The 21252-nt window shown below is 37.1% G+C and overlaps 1 protein-coding gene and 1 pseudogene across 1 annotated transcript in view; one reads left to right on the top strand and one right to left on the bottom strand.

The window, feature by feature from the left end:
• The window catches only part of SCG5 (secretogranin V), an 80952-nt gene extending 70703 nt beyond the window's left edge, over positions 1–10249 (top strand). Inside the window, exon 5 of the mRNA XM_072622879.1 lies at positions 10186–10249. Coding sequence (XP_072478980.1) covers positions 10186–10200 — 15 coding nt within the window. The 3' untranslated portion in view covers positions 10201–10249. The remainder of the gene's footprint in view (positions 1–10185) is intronic.
• Positions 1313–2169, bottom strand: LOC140513694 (enhancer of rudimentary homolog pseudogene; annotated as a pseudogene).
• Positions 10250–21252: the final 11003 nt, after the last annotated feature.

Raw genomic sequence — 21252 nt, 5'->3', positions numbered from 1 at the left:
TCTCTGTCCAAGTAAGCTCTACTAATATGACAATCTAATTTTTATTTTTGCCTCCATTTATCTTTACTCAAAAGTTCTCCACTCTGCTTTTCCTTTCTTTTCCTGAATTTCCTCACGTATGTCTTTTTTTAAAAAATTATTTTATTTGTTTTCAGGGTTCTACAATCACTTCTATATATCATAGATTTTTTTTTTCCTCCTTCCCCTCTCCTTCCCTCCCTCTTTCTCTCTGAGAAAGTGTGCAGTCTTATATAGATTCTAGACATACATTCTTATTCAATGCATTTTCACCTTAGTCATGTTGCATAAAAGAATTAAAATGAGTGGGAGAAATCACAAGAAAAACCAAAACAAACCAAACCAAACCAAAACATAACATAATACAAGAGAAAATGGTTTGCTTCATTCTGCGATCCAATTCCATACTTCTTTCTCTAGATGTTGAAGGCGTTTTGTCTCAAGAGTCCATTGGGAATTTTTTAGGTCCTTTCATTGCTGTGAAGGACTAAGTCTACCAGAAAAATTCCTCGCATACTGTGGTTGCTGCTATGTACAAAGTTCTCCTGGTTCTGCTCCTTTCACTCAGCATCAGTTCATATAAGTCCTTCCAGGCCTCTCTGAAGTCTTCCTGTTCATCATTTCTTATAGCACAATAGTATTCCATTACATTCATATACCACAACTTGTTCAGCCATTCCCCAATTGATGGGCACCCCCTTGATTTCCAGTTTTTGGCCACCACAAAGAGTGCTGCTATAAATATTTTTGTACATGTGGGACCCTTTCCTATTTTTATGGTCTCTTGGGGATATAGTCCTAGAAGCATTGTTGCTGGGTCAAAGGGTATGCACATTTTTGTATCCCTTTGGGTATAGTTCCAAATTGCTCTCCAGAATTTTTGGATCAGCTCACAGCTCCACCAGCAATGAATTAGTGTTCCAACTCTCCCACATCTTCTCCAACATTTGTCATCTTCCCGTTTTGTCATGTTAGCCAATCTGATAGGTATGATGTGGTACCTCAGAGTTGTTTTGATTTGCATTTCTCTAATCAATAGTGATTTAGAGCATTTTTTCATAGGGCTATAGATAGCTTTAATTTCTTCCTTGAAAACTGCCTGTTCATATCCTTTGACCACTTATCAATTGGGGAATGACTTGTATTCTTGTACATTTGACTTAATTCTCTATATATTTTAGAAATGTGGCCTTTATCACAGACACTAGTTGCAAAAATTCTTATTTTTATTAACTAAAGAGCATTTATTGTATTCTCTACTAAGCCTTAGAGTTTTGAGGACATAACTAAATTCTGGAAAACCCTTACACAGAAGGATAAATACAGTGAATGTTATAAGTAGACATAACAGCTTGAAGAACTGTAATCAAGTGCCAACTGACCAAAGAGAAATTTTCAGCTACTTCTTAAAAAAGAAAAAGAAAATGGGGAGGGACAGGGGCTTCAGATTGAACAAGACAAAAATCTTCTAATACTCCTAATGCATTTGACCTTGACTAGATTGTAACAAAATGGAAACAAGACTTCTATAATAACAACTCTCCCACTACAGCATTCTGTACACACCTGTTTTCCAAGCCCTCCCCACATCCCTCCAAGGCTGCCACTTGGATTATTTGCCAGCTTGTTGGGTCTGCTGATGGAGAAGCACATAGATCTTCTCTTTGATCCAATCTTTGTTGTAGGGCTGGTACATCTGAGCGTCTGCTCAGTACACAAGGCAGCTAAGATCTGCCAGATCATCAATGAAATCAAACAACTGACTGATGTCATATGCGACAGAAGGACTGTTGGGATTCATTCTCTTTAGATATTCTTCATACATCTTACAAACTCCTTCCATGCATTCATTCACTGATTCATAATCAGCATAAGTTTGGCCTTTTGGCCTCTTGGTAGGTTGTACCAACAAAATGGTATGAGACTTCATCTCCAAATGTAAATCACCCTCTCCGTTGATGACTCAACAAGTCATGCCTTGTAATACTGTATCGAGCTCCGAAGCTGTCACTGCCACAGCCACTGCACAAGAGCTGAGCCACAACACTGCTAATAGCCATCGTTGCAAAAATTCTTTCCCAGTTTTCTGCTTCCCTCCTAATCTTGGTTGCAATGGGTCTGTTTGTTCAAAAATTTTTCAATTTAATGTAATCAAAATTATGCATTTTGCACTTCATAATGTTCTTTATCTCTTGTTTGGTCAAAAATTTCTCCATTCTCCACAAATCTGAGAAATACACTATTTCTTGCTCCCCTAATTTGTTTATATTATCAATCTTTATACCTAGATCATGAGTATGTCTTAATATACAAAGCTACTATGTTGTATTTCCTTATTCTTCTTGGAAAAAAACACTTTTCCAGAGTCATAATCTAGTCATGAGTTGTATCTCACCAAACTACAGAGACATATAAGATTAAATTTACTTCCTTGCAAATTTAAATTTCTACTTGATTTTATTTAGTACTAATACTCTGTATATCAGCACACAGAAAGCTGAAAGTAGGGATTATACTGTTGACTCTTTTTAAAAAATTTTGCTCCTTAAATTAATGACTATTTTTTCCTGTGTTATAATTATTACTTTGCAGTCTCTAACTTGATAGACTTAGACATTTTTCTTCCTTTTATTCTCTTTTTAAATTTAAATCATTTTTTATCAGACTTGTAAGACTCTAGGAAAATATAATTTTGTCAGTCATCAACATCTGCACTTCATCCCTGGCCATATGTCCGTCATTCATGTTTTAATTTGTGGTCCAGAAATCTAAATTCTGTTCACAGGTGTCATCTTATTAATCATTTTCCAAATTGGCCTTTTTCATATTAGCCTCGCCTCCAAATGGCAGTAGAGAGGCAAACATTCCCCCCCCCCCCCCCCCCCCAGAGACCTCTCCTGGACTTTGTAATCCCCAGCAATGCTGTCTACGTTTATTCCAGCAACACAGTTCGATCCCACACATGAATTACCAGAAGTGTTTGGATATGTCAGGTTTAACAAATCTTGGGAGGCTCTCTGTCATAGTTTAGATACATTCTCCGGGAAGTCAGCAGACCTCCCCATTGTTAATGTCAGGTTGATAAATAAATGCCTTGGAACTGCTTAGCAGTGTTGCCAACCATCACTACTGGTCTCTTCTCATGACTCTTACTGAATAATTCCTCTCTTAATGTCACCAATGGGTCCACATTTCAATTAATTTCAGTTCAAGAAACATGGTCTGATCTATACTCTAGCAAGATTATTTTATCAGCTGGGAGAAAAATGGTTTAGGTAGGGATAAACTGAAAAGGCACACTATTACAATAGCTCAGGTGGGAGTGGATCAAGTAAGCAAACATTTATTAAATTTGTATTGTGTTTTAAGCACTATGAGAGTTGATGTGGGCCTGAAATAAGGCAGTAGTCATACAAATAAAAAAGAGGGAATGAAATCAAGATACTATATCATGTGAAATGAACAAGATTTCACAATGGATTGGTTATTTGGGAGGAAGGAAAGGGAAAAATTAATGTTGGCTGGGAGGTTACAAATTTGGATTTACTGGACAATAGTGATTCTCTCAACAAAAAATCAAGAAGTTTGGAAGCAGGGTGAGTTTAGGAGGAAGGAGAATGAATTTTGTTTTGGATATGTTAAGGTTGAGATTCCAATGTGATAGTCTGATGGAAATGCCTAATAGGCAGTTGGTAAATGTGGAACTGGACTGAAGGAGAGAGATTAAAGTTGAATAAAAACATTGAGGAGTCATATAGACATGATAATTAAACTCAAGGAAGCTGATAGGATTATTGAGGTAGAGGAGGACCAGGGATGTATTTTTGGGCAACATTCACAGATAAGGGCAAGAGTTGTTTGACAATACAGCAAAAAAAGACCAAGAGCAGAAGTCACAAAAAGAGGAGAAAAACCAGGAAAAGTATCATGAAAATGAAAGGAGAAGAGAGTACTCACAACGAGGTAGTCATGGTCAGTGTCAAAAGATAAAGAGAAATCAAGGAGGAGTGAAAAGGGGTTGTTGGATTTGGTGGTATTTCAATAGTATGGTGGGGTTGGATGCCATATTGTAAAGGCTTTAAAAGTCAGTGGAGGCCTTAAGTATAGATGGCTTTTTCCTTAGAGTTTGGCTGTGAAAATCAAGAAAAATATAGAATCATAACCCAAGGAGTTTTTGGGGACAGAAGAGATATATAAATATTTGAAAGTGTCAGAGAACAAGCCAGTAAATAGGGAGCAACAGAAGATAAGAGGAGAAGCTACACTCTAAACCTCCTCTCCCATACTCTAGATTTTCATCTGGGAGACTCAGTCTGAAATTAACACAAAGAGCCTCTCTGTCCCTGTGATCTCTCCCTATGTTCAGATTGCTTCTCCCAAAAGTTCCATTTTAAAAAGGCAGCGGGTACAGCAATAACTCATTAATCTCCAGAATGAATTCCAGATCTGATCTCCAGATATTTGATATCTTTATCTCTTCCCATCTTCCCTTCAGCTTCCTTTTATGTTTATCTTCTCTTATTGGAATTATGTTCTCCTGGAGCATATGAGATATTCAAGGAGGACTAGCACTGTGGTGTGAGGGCTTGCCAAGCACTTTTCAGGGCTGTTCATCCATCTTTGGTGTCTACCTGGTACTTAACTCTTATCTGTGACTGCAAGAAGCTATACAACGTGCAGTGGCTACACCCCAGGATAATACCTCTGCAGATGGGTTAAACCAGGTTGAGGGTAACCCATGGACCTCAAATCCATCGTTGAGTTAGGGAAGTGGCCGCCCCAAGCATGTGAAGGATTTCCCTAGTGGAACGGGTAGATGAGAACAATTCATTCCAATGGCTATGAAAGTGGTTGAAGCAGGCACTATGACTTGCTGAGAGGTTGGTCAGACAATGAAGAAACTAAGGTCATTCACTGCATCCAGAGCCATTACCAGTAGTTGTGACTTCAATGACTCTGAAAGAATGAGCCTGATTACTTTGTGCAACTGTGCCTCACTTAAATCCAGTTCACGTATTAGTCAAAACATTGCCCAATGAATTCATTGGTGTTTGAAAATAAAGCACAAACAACATTTCTATTACCAGCACATTCTTGATACATAATAACCCAAAGGAGAGAAATAAGGGAGAGGGAGAATGGGGGAAATTATCTCATTGGGAAATCAACTGACCTAGAAAATAGAGTGAGGAGAGATAGTTTAAGAATTATTGGACTACATGAAAGCCATGATTAAAAAAAAAAGAGCTAGACATCAAATTTCAAGAAATTATAAAGGAAAACTGCCTCAATATTTTAGAATCAGGGGTAAAATAAAATAAAAAGATCCACCAATTACCTTTTGGAAGAGGTCCCACAATGAAAATTCCCAGAAATATTGCAGACAGATTCTAGAGCTCCCAGATCAAGGAGACAATATTACAAGTGGTCATTGAAGAGCCACAGTCAGGATCACACAAGATTTATCTGCTTTCAAGTTAAAGAACTGGAGAGCTTGGAATATGATATTCTGGAAGTCAAAGGATCTAGAACAGGGATGGGGAATCTGTAGCCTTGAGGCCACATGTGACCTTCTAGGTCCTTGGGTGTGGCCTTTTTTGATTGAGTCCAAGTTTTACAGAACAAATCCTTTTATTAAGAGTACTTGTTCTGTGAAGTTTAGATTCAGTCAAAGGGCCACATTTGAGGACCTAGAGGGCCACATGTGGCCTTGAGGCTGCAGGTTCCCTACCCCTGATCTAGGACTGCAACCAAGAATCCCCTTCCCAGTGAAACTGAGTACAATCATTTAGGAAGAAAATGGTCATTTAATGAAATAGATGACTTTCAAGCATTTCCAAAGAAAAAACTAAAGCTGAGTAGAAAATTTGATATCTAACACAAGACTTAAGGAAGCATAAAAAAGTAAACATGAAAGAGATGAAAGGGACTTAATAAGGTTAAACTGTTTACATTCCAGTATGGGAAGATGACACATGTAACTTCTAAGAACTTTATTATTATGGCAATTAGGAGACTGCAAAAACAGATGACATGAACATGAATCAATTATACTGAGATGATCTCAGAATAATGAAGGGATGAAAAAGAGGGATGCATTTGGGAGAAGGGGAAAGGGAGAGGTAGAATGGGGAAAATTAGCTCACATAAAAGAGGCACACTTGAAAATTTTTACAGTGGAAGGGAAAGTGAGGAGAGTGGGCAACACTTGAACCTTATTCTCAGAATTAGTTCAAAGAGGGAAGAATATATAAACATTCTTAACTGAATATAGAAATGTATCCTATTTGTCAGGAAAATAGGAGGGAAAGGGGATAAGAGAAAAGGGAAGATAATAAAAGGGAGAATAGATGAAAGGAGGTAGTGGTCAGAAGCAAAATCTACTTTTGAGAAGGGTATAAAGGGTGAAAAGAGGTAATAAGAGAGAGAGAGAAAAGAATAAACAGAAAAAAATAGGACAGATGGAAATGTGCAGCTATTAATCAGAATTCTGAAGGTGAATAGGATAAACTCACCCATAAAAGAGTATAGTAGAATGGATTAGAAACCAGGATCCAACAATATGCTGTTTACAAGTTACATACTTGAAACAGAAAGACACTCATAGGGTTAAAATAAGGGGCTGGACCAGATTCTGTCATTCTTTAGCCGAAGTTAAAAAAAAAGGCAGAGGTAGCAATTATCATCTCAGAAAAAGCAAAATTAAAAATAGACCCAATTAAAAGAGATAACCAGGGAAACTATATTTTACTAAAAGGTACCATAGACAACGGATCGAAATACTAAATTTATATGCACCAAATGTCAGAGCATCCAAATTCTTAAAGGAAAAGTTAAATGAGTTACAGGAGAAAATAGATAGCAAAACTATATTGGGGGGACCTCAATTGTACCCTCTCAGAACTAGGTAAATCCAACCATAAAATAAATAAGAAAGAAGTTAAAAGATGAATAGAAAAGTTAGATATGATACACCTCTGGAGAAAAATAAATAGAATACAAAGGAGAATATTTTTTGTCAGCTGTACATGGCATCTTCACAAAAAATGAACCATGTATTTGGGCATAAAAACCTCAGAATCAAAGGCAGAAAAGAATATTAAATGCATCCATTTGCAGACCATAATGCAATCAAAATTACATCCAATAAAGGGTCTTGGAAGCAAATATTAAAAATTAGTTGGGAACTAAGCAATCTAAAACAAACTAAAGAATGAGTGGGTAAAAAAGCAAATCATAGAAACAATCAATAATTTTATTACATGTAATGACAACAATGAGTCAACATACCAAAATGTGTGAGATGCCACTAAAGCAATACTTAGGAGAAAATTTATATCTTTAAATGCTTAAATCAAGAGAGAGAGAGAGAGAGAGAGAGAGAGAGAGAGAGAGAGAGAGAGAGAGAGAGAGAGAGAGAGAGAGAACAGATCAGTGAATTGGGCATGCAGTAAAAAGAAAAACTAGAAAAAGAACAAATTTAAAATCCCCAATTAAGTACAAAAATAGAAATCCTGAAAAATCAAGGTCAAGCTTCATAAAAATCATTTTACATCATTGAAATAAAAATGCAACATGATACCTTACAAAAGTGACATTTGAGTTGAGTGCTGAAGTAAACTAGGAATTCTAAGAGGTAGAAGTCAGGAAGAGGACTTTGCAGGCATGGGGAGAGCTTGTTCAAAGACATGACGTTGGAGTATTTAAAATCACATAGGTACAACAACAAGGCCAATTTGACTAGACTGAAGAGTATGTGCAGGAAAGTAACGTAATAATATAAGAAAATTAGGTTGGATCATGAAAGACTTGAAATATCAAAAAGAGGAGTTTGTATTTGACCCTAAAGTTGATAGGGAACTAGTAGAGAGAGCCAATTGAGCAAGAGCATGATATGGTCAGACAGCCTTGTGTGGGATGGATTGGAGAGACTTGATATTTCTTCTCCTTCCTTTGAATTTTATTTTATTCTCTATTTAGGAAACGCTAAATAAAATAAATACTTCTATATCCATATTAGAACAGAAAACAGAAGAATCATAAACAATCAGTCAACAAGCATTTATTATACAGCCATTTTATGCCAGGCACTGTGCTAGATTTTGTATACAACACTGAAAATCTCTTTTATGTACAATTTGCTTTTCTTTTTAAGTATATAATAAATTCAACATGTCATTTTCAAAGATGTCGCACTAATCTATGACTCCCTCTGTTCCCTTTTGTGTATTTAAAAGAAATATTTCAATGCCACTCTTTTCCATTGTTATTTGCTGTAGTTCTAAAAATGGCAGCAATAGAAATATCACAAGAGAATAATACTAAAACCTCAATAATTGGTAAAGAAGAAACAAAATTATCATTTTTGCAGATGGCATGAAGGTTTCCTTTGAAAACTTTATAGAATCAGCAAACAGTAGTTTTTTAAAAATTAAACCATGAGATGCAAAATAGATACACAAAATTTATCAGCATCCCTATAAAAAATTTAAAAAATGATAGATAAAAGATAGAAAAAGAAACCATATACAAAATAACTACAAAATGTATGTAGTATCTGGTGGTCAGTCTACCTCACTCAAGACTTATATGAATAAGTTGCAAAATACTCTTTTTAGAAATAAAATCTTAAGTAACTATAAGGCTATGTATTGCTTATAATTAGACCATGACAATATAATTTAAAGAGATATTATCTACAGGAATTTACAGACATAATGCTATTTCAATCAAATTACCAAGGGGTCACTCTATAGAATGAGACAAAATCAGGTTAAAATTTGGAAGAACAAAATGTCTGGGACCTAAAGGGAAATAAAGGGGGGGAAGGTGGGGGAATAGCACTTCATGATCGCAAACTATTGTATAAAACTATAATTACCAAAATCATTTGGAGCTGGTTAAAAAATGTAATTTTTTTATTAGAGGCAGGTAGGTGGTACAGAGAGCATCTAGGTGACTCAGTGGATAGAATTCTAGGACCGGAGTCAGGAAAGCTCATCTTCATGAGTTCAAATCTGACCTGACAAGTACTGGCTGTGTAACCCTGGGCAAATCCCTTAATCCTCTTTGCCTCAGTTTCCTCATCTGTAAAATGAGCTGGAGAAGGAAATGACAAACCACTCCAGTATCTTTCCCAAGAAAACCCCAGATAGGGTTGCAAAGACTCTGAAATGGCTGAACAACAAAATGGAAAAGTAGATCAATGGAACAGACTAGATAAGCAAGAAATCAAAAATACTCAGTCAACAAGCATTTATTAAAGACTATTTTGTGCCAGGCACTGTGCTAGGCTTGGGGAACACAATGAATCAGCCCATGTCCTCTGGGAAGTTACTTTCTTTTGGGGTGTATACATTAAAGTATATAAAATAAATACAAGGCAATTTTGGGATGACTCATCATCATACATCTTTTTACAAAGGCTTTTTGCGTCTTTGTTTATCCTACTTTCATTTTATGTCCCAGGCTGCTCAAATCCCATTTGAAAGCTGTGCTTCATCATGCATATATTTTAGCAGTTTTTATTAAACCAGAGTTCTTTTCCTTTTAGCTATCAAAATGCAGCAATATCTTATATCATTTAACAATTGATTGAACTCATTTTGTTCTTTATGTAAAAGAACTTTTTCTGTTCTTTTAAATGCTAACCTCCTGAAAAGTCTTTCAAGAGATAACATACTAAATCAGCAGTGATGATACAAATGCAAATAGTAAATCAATCCCTATCCTCATGGATCTCCCTCATGGAAAGGGGAGGCAAGAGGTCCCTATGTAGTCATCTACAGAATAAATAGAAAGAGAATAAATAGAAATCAACATAAAGTACATGAGGCAGTAAGTTTGCTGCCACCAGAAGTGTTCAGCATAGACTGGATATTCAGCTACTTGTCAGAAGTTTTGTACAGAGGATTCCACATGGGGTGAAAACTCAAACAACCTCCAAGAACCTTTGCATGCCTAAAGAAGTGAGAGAAATAGTTTAAGGAAAACTGATTCTGAATTCCATAGGCTGTGCAGAATTTCTATGAGCTTTGAGTACTAAAACCTTTTTGCTAGACAGGGTTAACTCACTCTTTGGGTGTATTCATATGTGTTCAATGTTCCAGAAAATGTCAGGTCTCTTTTAGAACAAGCTATCAGAACCACATTCCTTTCCCCTCACAGGGAACTACCCAATAGCTAGCAGGAGAGCATTCTCTGAATTCTGAGTCTTGGGATAATCACCCTGAAGCCAACTCTACACATGTCTCCCTGTTTGTTCAAGGGATGAATCGACATGCTAGGGCAGCATCCCAATTTCTCACCACGAGGACCACGAGTGCATAAGGCAGCACCATCATCATGGTTATATCAGTGGCTTTTGAGTGACTCTGTACTCCTGACCACCAGAATATCTGGTAGCCATGTGTTTTGCACACGGGAAGGAAGCATTACACATCTTAAACTGTTTTCAAGGCTGTGGCGGCAACAGCTCAGTAATTAGAGCAGAGAGACCTTGGAAAACCTTGTCTGGCCAGCGAATGATGAGTTTGCTTTTGGTTTAGGACATTAGCATGCAGAGGTGGGTCACAAGGGAAGGGTGGTGAGATGGTTTAGAAAGATAAAGGGGAGTGATTCAATGTGGTGGGGAAGTCTCTGAAGAAATCAAAGCACCCAAACATCATTATTTCTCTAGGCTCACAGACATTCTCTCTCTCACCAATTGTTTTTCTCTGCTAATGAAACTGTTGGACCTTGAGATCCACATGGATAAACACACTGGTTGACTTTAAAGTTGCTTCAAATCCTAGGCCTAATTGGCAAATGACAGTGGGTGGAGGAAGCTTGTCAAGAAAGCCCACAAAACATTCTTTGGCAAGAGTCTCAATCCCTAGAAGACCGTTCTCTCGTGTTGTATTCTCTGTGGACTAATGACATCGGAGAGTCACCAATTATAAGGGAAATACCAGGATACCAGAGTTGTTCCATGGCAAAGTGGTCAGTACATACCTTTCTCTACCCCTACACAAACCATGAGGCAAAATCCAGTCATTTCCTACAGAGAATCTTCAATCTGAAAATAAGAGATTTGCTCTCATGTGCTCCATAGACACAAAAGATAGCTTGGACCTTGGTAACTTGGGTTATAATGGGAATGGGCTAGGAAAATGCTTTGGAACCAGCGAAGTCCCATGCAAATCTCATAAAGTTTGGCTTTTTCTTTTTTTTAACCAATGAACCCTAGGTCAGGATGGGTTTGGGGGTAACTTCCTCCTCACAACCTCGACTTCCTGTCTCTAAGGGAAAGAAAAGACTCATCAAGCCTTTTGGCCTTTCAGTCTCTCTTACAAAACATTTTGGTGACTTAAATGTAGATGAATCAGAAACATATGGATCAAATTTCCTCCTAAAATACACATGGGCTTAGCAATTAAAAGAAAATGTGTTGGATGCAGCATATTTGCTCTTCCAGCCAAACCCAAATGTTTGAGAACTCCACAGCCCCCAGACAGAGTGATGGCCACCAGAAAGGATCACAAGGAATTAATGGAGAAAAACTAGGCTGATAAATGTAGAGGCACAAGGCATACAATAACTAGGAGGAAGCACTACTGGGCCTGGTTGTCAGGAAGACCTGAATTCAAATCCGACCTCAGACGTGTATTACAAGTATGACCCTGGGCAAATCACTTAACCTCTGTCTGCCTCTAGTTTTCTCATTTGTAAAATAGAGATTATTGTAGCACCTACTTGGGTTGTTACAAGGCTCAAATGGGATAATATTTATAAAATGTTTAGCCCAGTGCCTGGCACATAATAAGTGCTTAATAAAAAACCCAGAAAAACAAAACTTATTTCCTTCCTTCTCCCCACCCCCCGGCTTCCTTTCTCTATCCCTCCTACTCTTCATCCCTCCCTCCCTCCCTTTTTTTTCCTTCCTTTCTTCCATCCAGTCAACATTTTGTTTTTCAACAGTCGGCAATTTCCATGCACACAGAAATAGGGAATGAAGCATTTTAGTGTCTATGGATCCCATTAACAGGGAAAATTCTCCTGCAGAAATTATGCACTAGAAAATTTGCCTTGAAATATGGGCTGATAAATGTGTTAACTTACAGGAAAAAATCTAAACTATATTAGAAAAGGGTTGTTACAAGATGTACTGGATAGACATACACCAAACACATTCTGGCTGGCAGGCTGTACATTCTGTTATTTGATAAAACTAATAATGTGGTAGGACGTGTTGATATAACTGGTCCATTTAGCAAAAACCACAAACATTTACACAGAAAAAATAAATAAATAAGGTTTGCAGCTCTGGCAGAGGAGCTAAAACAAATCTAGAAACTGAGGAGCATCAAAAAAAAGACAGATATTGACTTGGCAAGTGGGATGATTTCACTGCACATTTGTTTGACTCAGGGAACAACACGTTTGGTCAAATCAAGGGAACTCATCATTCAGTCACTTTCTACATTTATTTACTAAATAGCTATAGGTATCTCCCTAACTGATTTCTGCCCCAGTTGTAAAATGAGGTGAATGCTACCATTTGTCACTAGATATCTATGAAGTACTTTGCACTCCTCTGAGAAAGGAGCAGAGCCATAACTAGGAATTCTGCACATTGAGCAAAGTGGGCAGATCAGGTGATTAGGGAGAGCTCACCTGGGGTGTATAGCCATGGAAAATGAAAAGAAAAAGCACAGCCTTTGACAGTGCTGATAGAATCTCCTAGATCAGGGGTTCTTAACATGAAGTCCATGGATTTCAGGAGGTTTATTAACTTAGGTGGGAAAAAAAATTACATCTTTGTTTTTCACTAACCTCTAACTGAAATTTCTCATTTCCTTTAATTATAAAGGTAGGCAACAAATATTTTTTCTGTCCATAGATTTCACCAGACTGCCAAAGGGATCCATGACACAAAAATGTTAAGAACTTCTGCTCTAGATTTTAGGACCCTGAGACAAACCCCAGCTGCCCCATTTAGTTATGGCTCAGAGAAAAGAAAATGCAAAGACAAGCCATCATTACTGGGCTTTTTCCTCAAGTTTAGGAGAGCAACTTTTTGCACTTTGGGGTTTTTTTTTCGTCTTTAAGAATGTCTCTGGCTTTTCAATGGGACATTAATATTTTAGAATCCTCTTTAAATGTGTTGAGATAACACTGGGGAGTTTTTTACTTAGATGAGACCAGTTTGGATTCTCTGACATGAATAGCCATATAATCATACTTAGATAACACAGATCACCCAGGAAACTAAAATGACTTCACAAATAGTCAATCACATAATCTCAGAAGATCTTTGAAGAGGTTTTTACATAGCAGAGGGAGTCATTCTCAATAAAATGGCCAAGGAACTGAGTGGTGATGTATCTAAATTCACTGGAGACCTGTGAGAGAGCCACAAATAAACTGGAGAAATGCTTCTGACATTTTGCAAATCATAAACATTACCTGACACAATCTTCTCCCAATTTATTCTTTCATTGTTTTGAGGATTATATGCACCAAAGATGCTTCCAGAAGATTCCCAACTCAAACCATATTGCAACTTTTTTATGGTGTGGTGGTAGGGAGGTGGAGAGTGGGAAGGTGAGAATTGCAGACAACAGGAAGGAGGTATGGAAATTCTGGTGCCAAGTTTTTTCTATTTTTACAAACAGATAATGTTCAATTGACAACACTGTTAGAAACTAATACCTTATTGGTTACTGTGCTTGGCTCCACTTGGCACAGAATCATAGATTTGTTACTCTCCAACCTGAAATATGATTGGTGCTTTCCTTTACAGTTTGATCTTTTTCACTTGAATCATACGGCAAGTATTTTTTGGTAGGGGGTGAAGGAGATACATTTTGTGACAGTTTTAAAGTATAACTGATATTTTCCCCTTAGGAAGCCTGATTACTTTCATCCTCATTCAAGGTAGATGCCTATAGCACACTGTCCCCAATTAAACTAAAGCAACTTACAAAGTCAAGCCAGTAAGCATTTATTAAATGCTGATCATCTGCCAAACTTGGTGCTAAGTGTTAGGAATACACATATTAGCAAATAGAAAGATAGTTCTTGCCCTCAAGGAGCTTATATTCTAATGGGGGAAAAGATAATACATAAAAGAAAGCTGAAAGATGATAGGAAGGGAAAGGTATCCATGAAATGTGTGGGGGTGGTGCATAGTAGAGTAAGAAGTTTGGAGAGTCAAAAGTGGAGAGCTGACTGAGGAATGAAAGAGTGAATATGGTTGGCTTGGGAAATATCCTGAAGATGGAGGTTCCAGGAGAAAATGATCCATCAAAGGAAGTGGCCACAGTGGTGAAGGAATCTTCCAGGGTGAGAAGAATGCTAGGGAAGGGTACAGAAACAAGTTCAAAAAGTCAGGAGTAGAGCCCAGAGAGGAATAAAGGTACAAAGTCTTCCCACTAAATGAACTTACATTTTTTCCATCATTATTTTTAATAACAGATTTTCAACTCGAGGACAATTGCTTTATCTCCTTTGTGATGCTTGGAAGAAGAGAAAGAGATGAAAAGATTCACCTGAAAGGTGAAACTTCAAATCTTTTATGATGTTGATACAGCCTAGGGAAAGGAGAAACTAAATCCTGGCATGTTGTGCTTGGGGAGAAAAAGCATTGCAGAAAGAGTCTAATGACAATTCAAGATTTTATCTGAAAGGAAAAGATCAAGGAGAAGCTGGTCTGCTATATGCTCAGTTTAAAACTAGTCAAAATATGTGATTTTGACAGGATGAAACAAAAAAAGACACTTGGCAATTTAAAGATAAAAGAATTGTCTATCTGATCATGTCTTTCTGATTTCCCATAAATGGAAATTATATAATTTTTGAAGGAAATATATTAGGAAGAAATATATATTAAATGCCCAGAGCTTACCATAGTGATGGACTCTGAAAGGAAATCGGAGCATATGGCATGGTGATTTCCCTCAGCCATGACCATGCTTCTGGGTGACTGGAAGGATGGTGGTGCTATCAACAATAATAATGTTTCCAAAATCATATGAAAGCACCATTTTCATTGGAAAACAAACCTCTCATCTTAAAAGTCTCAAAACACTACAGTAACAATGTTCCACCAATATCAGTTTATGATGGAAATATATGTTTGTGTCTGTGTGTATTTACACATTTATATGTGTTTGGGAAGGTCTGTATATAAACATTGATGTACAAGGCAAAGTTAGTAGGGGTGGAATGTGGAGGTGTAACATGAGAAGCAAGGACAGGCAAAAAGGGTGGGAGAGAGGAAAAGGGTGGGATAAAAACTCGGGTTCAGCATCTCTATGCATATTTTTAACAGTAGGCTAACCTTGTTCTGCCAATAAATACTTTTTGAAAATTATTAGGTTGGAAAATTTTTTTTCCAGGTCTGAACAATATGTACTAGCTCTACCTGCATTTGCCACAACCAGTCCCATCTTCTTAACCAATCCAACTTCTCTCAGATGGCTACCAGATACTCCTGTGGTTGGGAACCACTCACACAGAAGCCACAACAACCAAAATAACACTGCTTTTACACAGTGTTCCTTCATGATAGATTAAGTTGATCCACTAATTTTCATTCTTAAACAAATGTCTGTGTGTGTACATGTACATATATGCATGCAAAAGTCATAGTACTCTTATGTTCCTAGAGAGTGACTTTGTCTTCTCCAAAAAGTGTTTTCAAAAGGCATTAGGGCTTCAAACCCTACACATTCCCTTGTTATCCCTTCTTCTCTTGGCCATCTCAACTTTTCTTTATGAAGGTAATGTTCAGGTATGTGAAATTCCTCCAGAAACTTAATGTGTTGAACAAATATAAGGAATTATTTTTAGTATTAGGCTAAGAGAATTCAAGCAACGCCCTTCAACAATTACATGGAGGTTTCTCAGAAAGTCAGACAAAGAGGGAATATAGAACTAGACGTATCTTATAACTTCCTCATTGAACCTATTACCATATTTTCATTAGAGAACCTTGATGTTTCTTTTGGAGATCATCACCTCCACCTAATGAAGGTGTCTGTGGCCAAGACATCCAAGAGATACCCTCTCCTTGAGTGCTGGTTATCACATTTCTTCCCAGTCAGTGCAAGTGTGCATCCATACACATATAATTTCTTTTAGACTTTAGGAATATTGGTCCATGTTTAATTTCATGGAAAGAACTTAATTATACAGTCAGGAGTTCCCAGAAAAAACTATTTCCACAGAAGATCATTATTTCATGGTAGAAGGAAAGGAAAAACAAACTGTACCCATAAAATAGGAATAAGGAGACCTGGGATCTGTCTTTAATGCTATCACCCAGCAATTGTACATTTTTGGACAACACACTTAAACCATCTAAGTTTTAGTTTCCTCCTCTTCAAAATAAGGGATTTGGATCAGATGATCTTACATTTCCTCCCAGTTCTAAACTTCTATGATCATTTGATGATCACCTTAAACACTTAAATATAGTTGTATGATTTAGCAGGAAATATTTTATTATGAAACTCTTTAATAGGGCCATAGGATCATAGGTTCAGTGCTGAAAGGGATATTAGAGACCATCAAGTCCAATGAGACATAGGGAGTTTAAATGACTTGCTCAGGGTTGTGTAGCTAGTAAGTATATGAGGCAATTTTGAATCCAGGTTTTTGAGTTCAGTGTTTTATTACAATGCTACTTCAGAAGCGAAATAGAATGTTTGAAATGACACTTTAAAATCATCATTTCTTGAGCTGGACCTGGTAGGAATCTTTGAGATCATCTAGGCTAGGAGGAATGATTTACTCAAGGTCCTAGAGTTATCCAAATAGCAGACTCAGGATTCGTATTCTTTCAGTCTAGTATTTTTCAATTACCCAATGAAAAAGCCCCTTTTTATTTTTCAGTCATTTTCATTCATTTCAGATTCTTTGTGATCCCATTTGGGATTTTTTTGGGAAAGATAGTAGAGTGGTTTGCCATTTCCTTTTCCAGCTCATTTGACAGATGAGGAAACTGAGGAAAACAGGGTGAAGTGACTTGCCCAGGGTCACATTGCTAGTAAGTATCTGAGGCTGGATTTGAACTCATGAAGATGAGTCTTCCTCATTCCAGGGTTGGCAGAACTTGACCTAGCTGCCTCTAACAGAGCCCCTTTAGAAGCCTAATTTCATAACATGGCCAAAGCTTTGTGTTCCAACTTATATCTTGGTCACAAACAAGTAGCTTCCTTTTAAGGAGCAGAAACCAGGTTGTGACAGATGTAGGGAAATAAAGCTTGCAATGAGATATTTTGAAAAATAATGACAGTCGAACAAGTTGTGGTATATGATTTTGATAAAATACTACTGTGCTATCAGGAATGATGAGACCAATGATCTTAGAAATACATGGATAGACTTGCATGAAATAATGAAGGATCAAATAAGTAAAAGCAAGAAAACATATACAGTAACAGCAATAGTGTTTTAACAACAACTTTGAGTGGCTAAGTCATTTTGACTGTTATAAACACCCAAATTGACAGCAAAGGATGTATGAAGGAAGATGCTATCTGCATCCAGAGAAAGAAATGATTAATAGAAGTATGTATAGAATTATTTTATGCATGTGCACACACACATACACATATTTGTGTTTAGTGGTAGTCATCTCTAGGGTGGGGAGAAGAAAAGAAAGAAACATTATAACTTTATTATATATTTTAAAAGAATAGCAAGTTGTACATAATTGATTTGCAATTTCCTGTACAATCATCTTTTAAAAACCATACTATGTGATGGAAATGCTTTATTTCATCAATTAAAAAAATTTAAAAAAAAAGAAAATTAGTGACAATGATTGGAGCCCCCATTAACAACCATAACTTTTATTTACATCCTAGTGTGATGATTAAAAAGGTTTGAGACATAGTTTCTGAATAATTTAATCATTTTATTAATGAAGCCAGTAGATTATTAATAAAAGGATGTTCATTTAGTCACCTCTCTTAGACCAAAGACCCCTACTAGCAGTGGAGTCACATTTTATATGCCCTTTGAAAAGTAGATGTTTCCAAGGGATGGCAATCAACTCTGATTGGTTAACACAATTGGAGGTGGGCTATCTTGCAGTACATGACTTAGGTCACTCAAATGTTGGTCAGAGAGACATTAATTTCCATATTATATCTCTTTATGATGGGGAGAATCAGCATTTTTCCCAGGCCTGTCTGAGCCAACACAATAAACAGGAATACACCCATTAGCCCAAACTTAGAATTTCTTTTACTGTTTGGTTAGATCTCAGCTTGGATAAATCTCTATGAGAGATTTCCCACATCGGTTGATTTCTGGATAAGGAAGTAGGAAAGAGGGACACCTTGTATCTAATAAAATAGTTACTAAATATGAGAGGAATATTCATTTCTCACATTGGCATATTATCCAGTTGAGGCTACGGGTGGCTTGATAAAATAGAAAGAACAGAAATTTAAAATGGCAATCATTTGGCAAAGACTTTACATATATCTTTCACTGTCCAAATTAGTGTCCTTACTTTATAATCCTGCCCTTGCTTTGATGTATTTCAAATACTAAACAACTTCTATGCTCAAAAGCATTTTATTAGGCACTGGGAATACATCAATGATAAACTAAACAATCCATATTCCCAAAAATCTTATAGTCTACTAAGGATATACATAATAAACATGAAGACAAATAAGCATTAGAGTGGTAGAGTGTGATAGAGGCACAGACAAAGGGCTCATTTCAGCTCAAGGTATGAAAGTAGACTTCATGGAGAAGGCAGAAAGTGAGCTGGTCCTTGGAAGGAAGAGAAACATTTCTTTAGGAAGAGGAAGGAATGTTTTGTAGGCCTAGGGGATGGCCAGTGTGAATGCATGGGGTAGGAAACAGCTGAATAAAATCAGGGAACTTAAGTATGAAGGGAAATGATATGAAATAAGATTGGAAAGGCAGGTTGGAGCCAGATTGTAAAGTTCCTTATATGCTAAATTAAAGAGCTTGTTATTTTATCCAGTTGACCTGCTTAGCCATCTTGGCCATATCATAATTACAAGTGACATTCCTTCTAGCTCTTTGGAATGGGAAGAAGGGTGGAGAGAAGAATTCTCCTTATTCGCACCTTAGCTCTGGCCAGAACCATAGTGAGTCCCAAAAAGTCACGTTGGATTAAGCAGGCAGCTTTCTGTTATTGACAGAATAATATTCAAAACTGATTTGTCCCTTGGAAAAAGGATTGGATGGAGAGGATGATCATGATTCCGGGGAACAGATAATGACAGTTCTAGGCATAGTTCTAGGGAACTACAAGGGAAGAATGTCCTCTATATTGTAAAATGTGGTCACTCAGTTGTCTTTGCTTAACTGTTTTTCTTGTTTTTATTACAAAGGAAGGTTCAATTCGTGTGTGTGTGTGTGTGTGTGTGTGTGTGCGTGTGCATGTGCGTGCATGCGTGTGTGTGTGTAGGGGGCATACCCAGAAATGACAATGTGGCCTTGGGCAAGTTCTTTAGGCTCTCCAGGCTTCATTTTCCTCATCTCTAAATTGAGGGGTTTGCAGTAGATGGCTTCTGAAGTTCCTTCCAAGTTCTAAATCTATGATCATATGATATTTTTAAAAGTATTCATAAAACTTAATTGAAAACAAAATTAATTTATTTTTACTCCCTCCCTCCATTCTTTTTTCTTCTTCAGAGTGCTCCATTTTCATTTCTCTTAGGCTCAATCTCAGGTTTTAGCTCTTGCTCTAGTTCTCACAGCAAATAATTGATGGATGGAGAAAATTTTTTTAACAGGTAATAGGGAGCCACTTCAATTTCTTGAGCAGGAGAGTGGTATGTTCAGATATTATACATAAGGAAAATTATTTTGGCAGCTTTGTTTGGCTGGGTTGGAGGGGAGAGATTGGAGGCAGGGAAACCAGTTAAAAGATTATATATTACAATAGTCTAAGAAAGGAGGTGGGTGAGGGGTGGTAATTGTATGAGTGGAGAAAAACATCTAAATTGCATAGGTGTGTCCTAGAGTTGACAGCTGTTTGGTAGCCTATTTTTCTAACCTTATTGGCCATTACTCCCCACCTCCCTCCACTCTTTATTCATGCCCAACTGGTCTTCTTTCTGTTCTTCACATATGATATTTCATCTCCCCTTTGCTGTCATTGTTCTAGTGGTCTCCCATGCTTGAGATGCACTCCCTTCTGGCCTCCATCTCACAGAGTGCCTTCCTTTAAAATACAGACCAGGTATTATCTTCTGAATAAATCGTTTCTCTACTCGCCCCCCCTCCCCACAACCAGTGTTTTCTCTTCCAAGCTACTTTATATTTAACAATTTTGTATATATTTGTATTCATTTATATTTGTATCTATTTGTGTTGAACTTAATGTTTATATTTTAGGGCATGCTTATTATCTCCTCCATTAAAATATAAGCCTATTGTGAGAAGGGATTGTTTTATTCTTTGTACCTGTAGCTCCAGCTTTTAGCACGGTGTTTGGCATATAATGAACACTTAATAAATGATTGATTGAGTAAGGGGAGGAAGAAGAGTCAAAGATGATTCTAAGCTTTCAAGTCAGGGGGATGAGGAAGCCATCAGTGGAAATGGGGAAGTCAGGGAAAGGGGGACTTTTAGAGGGGAGATGATGAGTTGACCTTTGGTGACATGTCATAAACTTGCTACTTATAGATATAGATATCTTATGCTCAAGGTCCTCCAATACTATGTGGACAACATCTTTCTGAAACCGACTAGGAAAGTTCAGGAAGTAGTCTATTTAGATAAGAGATCTGAGATAAATCTGATTAACACTCTCTTATCGTTGATCTCTATGCTAACATAGGGGCAGCTAGTGGAACAGGGGATAGAGTACCAGATCTAAAGTCAGGGAGACTTGAGTTCAAATTTGGCCTCAGACACCTATTAGCTATGTGACTCTGGGTAAGTTATTTCATCTCGGTTTGCCTCAGTTTCCCAATTTGTAAAGTAAGGATGCTAATAACACCTACCTTCCAGGGTTTTAGGGAAGATCAGATGAGATAATAATAGTAAAGTGTTTGGCATATGCTAGATGGTATATAAATGTTGGCTATTAATAAATATTATTGTAGAATTATAAATAGTATTATCATATTATTATTTACAGCACATCCCAAAATATGTGTGTACATATATATGCATATATATATATATACATATATACACATGCATACATACGCACCTACGTGAGGACCCAGGCTCCTCATGTACTCACTT

The sequence above is a fragment of the Notamacropus eugenii genome, chromosome 7 (genome assembly GCF_028372415.1).
Source record: "Notamacropus eugenii isolate mMacEug1 chromosome 7, mMacEug1.pri_v2, whole genome shotgun sequence".
Lineage (NCBI taxonomy): Eukaryota > Metazoa > Chordata > Mammalia > Diprotodontia > Macropodidae > Notamacropus > Notamacropus eugenii.
The sequence above is the reverse complement of the archived record's forward strand: the minus strand, read 5'-3'. Positions and strand labels throughout refer to the sequence as shown.